This window comes from Sardina pilchardus, chromosome 23 (assembly GCF_963854185.1).
Source record: "Sardina pilchardus chromosome 23, fSarPil1.1, whole genome shotgun sequence".
NCBI lineage: Eukaryota > Metazoa > Chordata > Actinopteri > Clupeiformes > Clupeidae > Sardina > Sardina pilchardus.
This window is the reverse complement of record NC_085016.1, coordinates 20,209,583-20,218,085: the sequence shown is the minus strand read 5'-3', so window position 1 is coordinate 20,218,085 and position 8,503 is coordinate 20,209,583. Positions and strand designations below refer to the sequence as shown.

Genomic DNA, 8,503 nt, shown 5'->3' with positions numbered 1-8,503 from the left:
CATAAGTTTCTGCGTGAGAATTTCATATTCAAAATGCTTTCAGAGCAGACTCAGGGGGAAGAAGCATGGGCGTTGTTGCAAATGGCAGCTGGTTCACCACATGGAGTAAGTCTCGACGTTTTTTTTTGTATTTGTCTACTAGGCCTAAAACAAACTGCGACGTGAATGACGTGAATAAATAGCCATTATTGTCGTACGTGTCCTCGTGTTTCTCTTGATTTGTAAGAACATTTCAAAGATAGCCTACTATTTGTTTTCCCTGGGCCTGCTGTATAGAGAATGGGAATGTGACGTCGCGGACATTTCGCGGTTGCGCCGCGGTGGCGTCTGGGATACATACGTGAGGCCACTTGTACGCTGCTGCCAATGCTGTACCATTGTAAACATCGTAAAACATTGCTAACTCGCTGTTTCTAACACTGTTTTTCACACATCATGGGACGAACCTGTTGTGTTGTTGGATGTAACGTACGTGCCCACGATCGTCAGGTAAAAAAAATCAACAACGGAGTGTCTTTGTATTACTTTCAGGGTCTCACGTCCACTCTCCAGACGGTCTGTCATAGGGATCCATGTTACCGATCAAAGATATCTTTTCTATATAACGTTTCCTCGCGTCTGGCAGGAGCTTGTCTCTGTACGGTCCATTACTACTTCTACTACTAGTTTTTAGCATAGTAGCCTAAATGTTTACATCTAGTGTTACTGTTTTGGCTAGCCGATCTTGTTCGAAATATCATAGGTTTCCATAGGTTTCTTGTTTATAATTCGCGCCGCGGCCTCACCTAATGGAGGAAAACGCCCTTTTTGTCCCAGAATGCACTGCGCCGCTAACTTCCGTTCCCATTCTCTATTGGTTGCATTAGTTACATTTTAATAGCTGTAGGCTTAACCTAATTCACCCTATAGTTAAACATCTTAGGATTCCTCCATACCAGGAACACGGCATGTTTCCTTATCTTACCAAAATCATCTCGATTGACTGCTCACCCCCCTCCAAAGCGTGTAAAATAGAAAAAGAAAAGGCAAGAAAGACAGCGTTGTGGTTGTTTGCAAGATAGCTTTTCTCCCAGCGAGAGGCAAATTGAGGACACGTATTCGCCACAAGCGCTTCCCAGTCAGGCATGAAAACAGCATCAATGTTCCCGGGGATAAGGCTGCCTAGGAGCCAACGTCGAAATGAGACCGTCTAATGACACACTAGGCTATCCAGAAAAGGCACGGGTCGGCCTCGGTGCAGCAAGCACACGGCGCTGTTTATTCGGGCCTACAGACAACACCTCTGTCATCTCAGGCGGCGCTCCTAACACCATAGGTTCGTCATGGGAAACGAATGTCCCCACTTTGCAGCTATCCCAACTCGCGGGTGTGAGCGTTATTGACGACGAGGTCTATAGCTTCAAGGCCCAGCCAGTTCATCCATCGATACACTCCATTTCCTTGTCCTCGTTAGCCTCCTCTACCCGGCCACACAGAAAATGTCTAGGAGCTGTGATAGCCTCCACTTTATTCCGTAGGCAAAAGGTGAGAACGTCATCATGTTAATCGCTTTCTTCTGTGCTAGTATATTTAGACCTAGCCTACTCTAAATTTGTAAATTCGTCTGTAGTCTAATAGTCAAGCGTAGACTAATTTAAGAGATTAGCGTCGGCCAAATGGTCAGATCCTTACAACAACCTGTGCAGTGTTGCTTTATGGTCACATTAGGTCTATTTCCAATGTATTTGCCTGGAGGCTTATGTCAGATCACCATTACGCATTCCAGGAAAGGACCATCTTATTTAGAATAACGGTCTATCAATTGTGAACAGACTGAGGTAGATCAGGCTTTGTTGTGCGTTACTTGTTGAACATGCAGTTAAGTCCACGGGCTAACAAAGGGTTGTGCAGTTGCATCTCCATGTAGCCAATAATCAAGTAGACTATGGGTTGAGTGCAAGATCATTACTGTACGCCAGGCTGTGCTAATGGGCAATTACCTCCCCCTTGCGATAGAAAGGTGAACTACAGCACACAATGAAAGACATGCAATGCTCTTTTCTCTTCATTTCAAGCTTGCCATTATCCTACATCATCTTTGTCTACACTCAAAACCAACGATATATAAATAGATACAATTTCAAAAACTCAAAACCTGAGCCAAGCAAATTAACATAACATAAGCAGTAGTTCAAAATTACTTCAACACTTAGCGTTTATTCAATCTTAAATTCAAGTTTCCAGGGGAGAAAAAAAGACAACTGAAAAGTGCCACTTAACAGGACAAGACAAAGAAAACACACAAGCATTACTTTTTCATATAAATACATACACACTTTCAAAGCACACCTACATTCAGACAAGACTTAAAAACAATCAAATGTGTATTTCAAGTAACAAGGAGGCAACTGGGCCAGCTCACATTCACGTTTAACATCCACTATTAATAGAAAATCAATGTACAAAAATATTCCTTACAATTCATAGTTCTTGAGGCCATCCTCAAGACACACAAAAAAAATATTTCAAAAGTTTGGTCGTCAAACGAGTACGAGGCAGTTAGGTAGCTGGTTACCCTCGTGTCACCATGGACCCACCGAATCACGCGAAGGTGACTGGATCTGTGCTTGTTTGTCTGCACTTGACCCATTGCAGTGGCATTGCCATGCCATCATTTAGATTGATGGAGAAAACCCCATCTGAGTATATATATTTTGATAATTCTAGCATTAAGTATTAAATCTATCATTTAATGTTTTTGAGAAGTTGCTTCAGCTCTTCTACACAAGACGACGTCTGTTGATTGTGACCATGTGCCATTTTTAATCTGAGGGGGAAAAGAGAAGAATGTGTTAGGAATTCCGTACAGCTACACCTCTAATTAATCCCTCTTCATCTTTTCTCCCTTGGCAATGTCAAATTTACCGAAAGAAACACACATTAACTTTCAATTTTGAGGGGCAAACAGACCACAGATGACAGAAAATGACACACTCTGCACAGAATTTCAACATCACCCATGGTGACTCCTGTAATAGACTATTATCTCTGGAAAAAAAAGCTGTAAAAATGGCAGCTAATGCTTAAGTGTTGCATTAGCAGCTAGCAGGGTGCTGGCCTTGAGAACGTGACAAAGACCGCGAGACAATTGTCCTCATTTATCCCCATCACTTTCATTTCAGTTCAGAAACTTTCGATAGTTGTTTGGATTTGGGACATTGCAAACAGGTGTGTAGGTGAAAACTGCAACTGGATATGCAATGTTGTGGACTTGACTGTAAGTTTGCAAGATTCAAGAGAAATGCTCCTTCAAATAAAAGCATTCAGGAATTCTTTCTGCCACAACACAATGCTTGTGATCAGAGATTATATTTTTGAGTGCTGTAATGCTAACTGGTTTTCAAATTAATAATTACCGGTAAGTAATTACCAATGCACATCCTGCTTTTGTCTGGCAGCCAGTTAAAAGTTTTACTCCTTTGGAGTAAAAATGCAAACAAAGACTTATTGATGCATCTGATGAAAACATGTACATTTCAGATAGAACGTCTGATCACTGAGCTGCTATTTTGTTGGTTACAGATCAGCAGATATTCTAGATGGAAGGATTTTGATGTTGTGACCAGCCAAAGGCTATACCTCTGGTCATTCCAATTGTGCATACCAGTATAAGACTTATGCATATGCGTATTGACTTAGCTAGCTAAATAATGCCAGTTGACTTCACTGCAAGTTAGACCTTATGGACCTGTAGCCTACCATAATAGCATGATATGAAAACAAAACAGATTTGTTTAGATTATTTATGCGTTTTTTATGGGCTCCATGGCTGACATGTAATAGTAAACAGCCATGAGTTAGGAGTGCCTAGTGCCAACACTTTGGGTTTGATGGCAAACTGAAGTGGTCTCATGCAGTCATAACACCCACAATGATCATTTCCATAGTCTATCTCTTGCCAACATTAGTGATGAGACACCTGCATCTCATAAGTGGTTTTGGAGTGACTGCACATGTGTCAAGGGCATCATCTTGAATTAATATTTAAATTTTACGACGCAATTCTCCTCAAATACAGCTGATATTTTAATCAACTGCAGGGGTCTTATTGTTCCAAGACTCCAGCTCCAGCTGAACTCGAGCTATTTTTCATACCTCAGCACTATCTGCGAGAGTCACTCTGTGGGTGGAAAAAAAAAAGAAGAAGAAAACGTGGAAAATGAAGTGGGCCTCTTACCTCCTCAGCATTTCTCTGGCTTTGCTGGGCGCCGGCTGGTGGTGCCGGAGTGCCGTGCCGCAGTGCCGGGCCAGTGTGGTGTAGCAGTGCTCGCGGACGGCGTTGTGGTGCGCCGTGTCCCACTGGGGCAGCTCGCTGGCGTATCGCCAGCCGGTCAGAGCAAACTCCACCAGAGACTCCCACTCGCCACGCAGTGCCAACGTCTGCCCACCCTCCTGGCATGAACGCTGGGGTCAAAAAGAGGAAAGAAAGATAAGAGGACATGCCGCCTTTAGAGAGTAGAGAGTAGAAGGGATCACAGGACGATACATTTGAATAGTAGTAGTTTTATTTTAACGCCATATTATCTATGTCTATATCGTAGCAAAACATATTAAAGGTGAACTATGCAAGTTTTTTAGCTTAATTTGCTTTAACTGATCAGCTTGGGAGTCATTGGAATGATTATTTGACTTATTTTGGGTTGAATGACGGCTGTCTGGCTTCCCCCTAGACACGCTTGCAAGTTTGTGCCACCGTGCACTGACAAAGAGAAAGTCTCCAGCCTCGCGATCATGTTCATGAAAAGGCAGACTGGCCAATAGAGGAGTGTTGCAAAATGTACACGCTAAAGCTATACGGGAAGCTCTGCAGAAAAACCTGCAAGTGTTAAACGAGTGAAAAGCGAAAGCGATGAAGAAATCGGCAAACCTGCATAGTTTCCCTTTAAGTGTGCGCACACCTGCATAGCCCAATCCGTTGAGAGCTACCGTTCATTGTTCTTTGAGAGTGTCGATTGTGTGGTTTGTGTAAACTCACCTTAAATGCCAGTAGGTGTGGGTAGGCTTTTCTGTAACAGTGAGCATCTCTGTTGGACCCTAAGCGCGAGTAGGGGATGGATCTGTAAACATTGGCTTTCTTCTGAAGTAAGTCCTCCAGCAGTGGCCTCAGATTCAATGTGTGCTCTGTGCATTTCTGTTTCTGTGAAAAGACAGATCTGTCTTACCAAGTGTAGGCATACTGACACAACCACACTCATCTCAATACATGCCATTTACAGGGCTGCTAGACAGGAAATGATCTGTGGCTGAAACGATCAAATACATTCAAAGACAATATAGAGAACAGCCTTTATTGACGTCATACATGGTCGAGCTCAAGCCTGAATTCAGGCACCACGCCCGAACTCTATCAGGCCTGCATTTAGTACGCAAAAAACAAAATAATGATGGTAGCGCACACAGGCGATAGTGAGTGCGATGGATGCTGTAAATGAGGGTGTAGATTGTTTACCTGCTCCAGGAGGATGAGGGAGCTGAGGAGCTGGACGAGCTGCTGACTGGACAGTGCCATGGAGGTCTTCTCCACCTCTTCCCCTCTAGAGTCGCTCTCGTCAACCCACTGCCGCTGTCTGCAGGCAACCACTGCAAGGACATATTTTGTTTTATTCATGCTCTGCAAATACTACATACTTTTACTTCTATGTGGTATGATATTAAAATATTAAATAACGACATGGATATTCTTTCTCTATGTTTAATAATATTATATAGGTGATGAGACCTTGTTTTACAATTGATAACATCAGAAAATCAAATGTAGTTTCAATGGACATTTCACTGCATGACATCTGGGATGGGGACCCATTCAATTCTTTCCATTCTACATTTAAATGCACATTTTGACTATTTGAATAAGAAATAATTTATTGTATTTCTACCAACAAGTTTCCATAAACATGGTCATGCCGACCTTTCGTTTTCATCCCGTAGCTTGTTCAGAACTCTTCCCTTAATTAGCAGAATGTCCATTTTTAAATTACATAACACAATGGGTGGACAATGTGGATTTCTTTAGCCACATTTTCATGAATGTGCCTGAAATAGGTCAATGAGCTGAATGGTTCTGAACTGTTTGAATAGAAGCTGTGTGTGTGTGTGTGTGTGTGTGTGTGTGTGTGTGTGTGTGTGTGTGTGTAATACACAGCATACTTACATGGGCGGGCGCGTTTTGTCAGCGAGCCTGCGCTGTTTGGTTGGGCCCCCACACGAGTACTTAACACATCCAAGTATGACCTCCGCAAGTGGCCTGTGAGCAGATAGTAAAATTACATCTCTAAAGTAGACATGGTATTAAGATTTGGCCCGAGATCACCAATGAATTTACTCTTCAAATGGGAAACGACATGCTCCATGGTTGGTCAAATGGATGTCAAAAAGTACAAGACAATGGTATATCCTAAAATTGATGACAAAGGTTCGGTTTCCATTTCAAATTATTCATTTAGCAGACGTTTTTATTCAAAGCGACTTACAGCAAGAGCCACAGTAATATTGGTTGATTATTTCGCAAACTGTCACTGCAATCGTTTCTACTTTATTGAGTTTATTTGCGTTTGTTTTCAATCTTCCCATAACTATCTAACGTAATATAACATGCAAAGTTGCTTGCCAGAGTTGTTAAGCTAACCCGCGGCCGCGGGGCCTGGTCTAGCGCCAAGGGTGTCTTTGAATTGCACAGGCCATAATGCAGCCCTTGCTAGCCAAGTTATTGATACATTAGGTGGGTCGTTAATGTTAGTAGTGTTAATTGACAAAACAGAAATACACCACACATGCCAATTATGTAATAATCATATTGTCATGAGTAAGACACCCGTTTACGTTACTGTCCTACAAACTTTTGTAGTCAGAGATTAAATTATAGGCCATCATCTTAGAATTGGCAACAATACATTCTCGCGCCAGCTAACGTTAACTTGAAACTCAGGTTTGGTGAGCTACGTTAGCTCACAAATGTGGAATACAAGTATCCAATTAGTCATGACATTTTACTGAAAACATTATGCATCCTTGAAAAGAGTTACATTTATTAACTTCAATCTGTAAAAGGTAACGTTACTGCTAGCAAACCAGTCCATTGGTGGAGGGAAATGGACGAGATCAGTGATAAGTTAATGTTAGCTGGTTAGCTTGCATTTTAGTGATGGATGGCTGAATGAAAGTCTTTAGACATTTCAAAACTTACCTGCAATTTTCGGCTGTGGTTCGGGAATTTCCACAAGGGCACGTCTTTCAAAGCAAATGTTTGCCATTGCGCTTAACTATTTTCGTTCCACTTGTCAATTTAAATGAATACTGCAAAGACTGTAGCCAAACAGAATGAAGACCTCCAAAATTTGACTATTAGCTAACGTTAGCAATATGTTCCTAAAAACGTTACCGAAGGCTACGAAAGTGCAGTTAATGAAAGTACACAGCACAGTATTGCAATCCAAGAACTAATTTACGAATGTGTATTCCCTTACTGTATAACACTACTCATTGAGATTATGACAAACCAATGTTCCTATGGACAGGACCCTGCTAACGTTTACATTACATTCATCATCAATATCTACGCGGTAAATGAGTTAAATCCCGCGTTCGCTGCACGAAACCTCCAACAGGAATTTGCCGCCTGGGCGTGGTTTGGTGTTCTGTGGAGTAGGATTGGTCAATGTTGCTGAACCGCTTCGATTGTGATTGGATGATGTATTTCGGCTCCCTCTCTCCAACATGGCCCAACGCCACTTCCCTAAACAAGTGCTAACAGTAGAGTGTGCAAAATGTTAGAGTCTGAACCTATTTTGAAGGTGGAAAAAATAGGCTAATGAATGACTAAGGGACCACTCTTCTTAATTTCCCTCTGTGAAGCAGAACATGCCAAGACCACCATGTCTACCTCAGTCTTCAATTCTTCAGTTATCACTTGCCATCAATAGAAGTTGTGGGCTACTGTGAGTTTTCCTACGCAGGGGAACATAACATTGACCAGTCAAAATTAGGCCTGTAGTACAAAAACATAATCTTTATTAACATAACCATTCAATACAGTGATTGTCACATTTTTAAAAAGGTCAAGTACATTGACATGAAACTGGAAGATAGGAAACTAATTGTCTACCAACAACAACAATTTATATACATTATTGCTACGATGTGCATATCACTAATGCCTTATTGAGAGATTTAATGATGTGACAGTTACAACAGTGTGATCAAGACAGCAACAGAGTACACAATTACAAAAAGGACTGAAGCACCTTGTAAAACTGAAATGGTCTGCATTGTCCACCTCTTCATTAAACCGTGCAGGGCTTGCTTTTTGAAAATAGCTAGAGATCTCTTGTCAATCGCTCAGTGGACTATATATCCAAAAGACAATGAATAAAAATAGGTCAAATTTATAGCACCAATGACACAAAAATGTGAGATAATGAACAAGATGCCCTTTACTGAGACAGTTATTATTAGATGGATATTGGAT

At 41.6% G+C, this 8,503-nt stretch overlaps 1 protein-coding gene across 1 annotated transcript; it reads right to left on the bottom strand.

Moving 5' to 3' along the window:
* Positions 1–2,176: 2,176 nt before the first annotated feature.
* LOC134071206 (uncharacterized) lies at positions 2,177–7,607 on the bottom strand. The gene is made up of 6 exons (XM_062527829.1): positions 7,223–7,607; positions 6,191–6,283; positions 5,489–5,619; positions 5,015–5,176; positions 4,217–4,443; positions 2,177–2,806 (listed from the first exon to the last, which is right to left on the bottom strand). The coding sequence occupies exons 1-6, from the start codon at positions 7,287–7,289 to the stop codon at positions 2,725–2,727; spliced, it is 762 nt and encodes a 253-aa protein (XP_062383813.1). The 5' UTR covers positions 7,290–7,607; the 3' UTR covers positions 2,177–2,724.
* Between the last annotated feature and the right edge of the window lie 896 nt (positions 7,608–8,503).

What these genes read in the sequence shown, in the direction of transcription:
- LOC134071206 (XM_062527829.1), bottom strand. Translation starts at nt 7,289, where the DNA reads ATGGCAAACATTTGCTTTGAAAGACGTGCCCTTGTGGAAATTCCCGAA. An exon ending in CCCTCATCCTCCTGGAGCAG is followed by an intron (nt 5,177 to 5,488) that starts GTAAACAATCTA and finishes GTCTTTTCACAG; the next exon opens with AAACAGAAATGCACAGAGCA. An exon ending in CACACCTACTGGCATTTAAG is followed by an intron (nt 4,444 to 5,014) that starts GTGAGTTTACAC and finishes TTTTGACCCCAG; the next exon opens with CGTTCATGCCAGGAGGGTGG.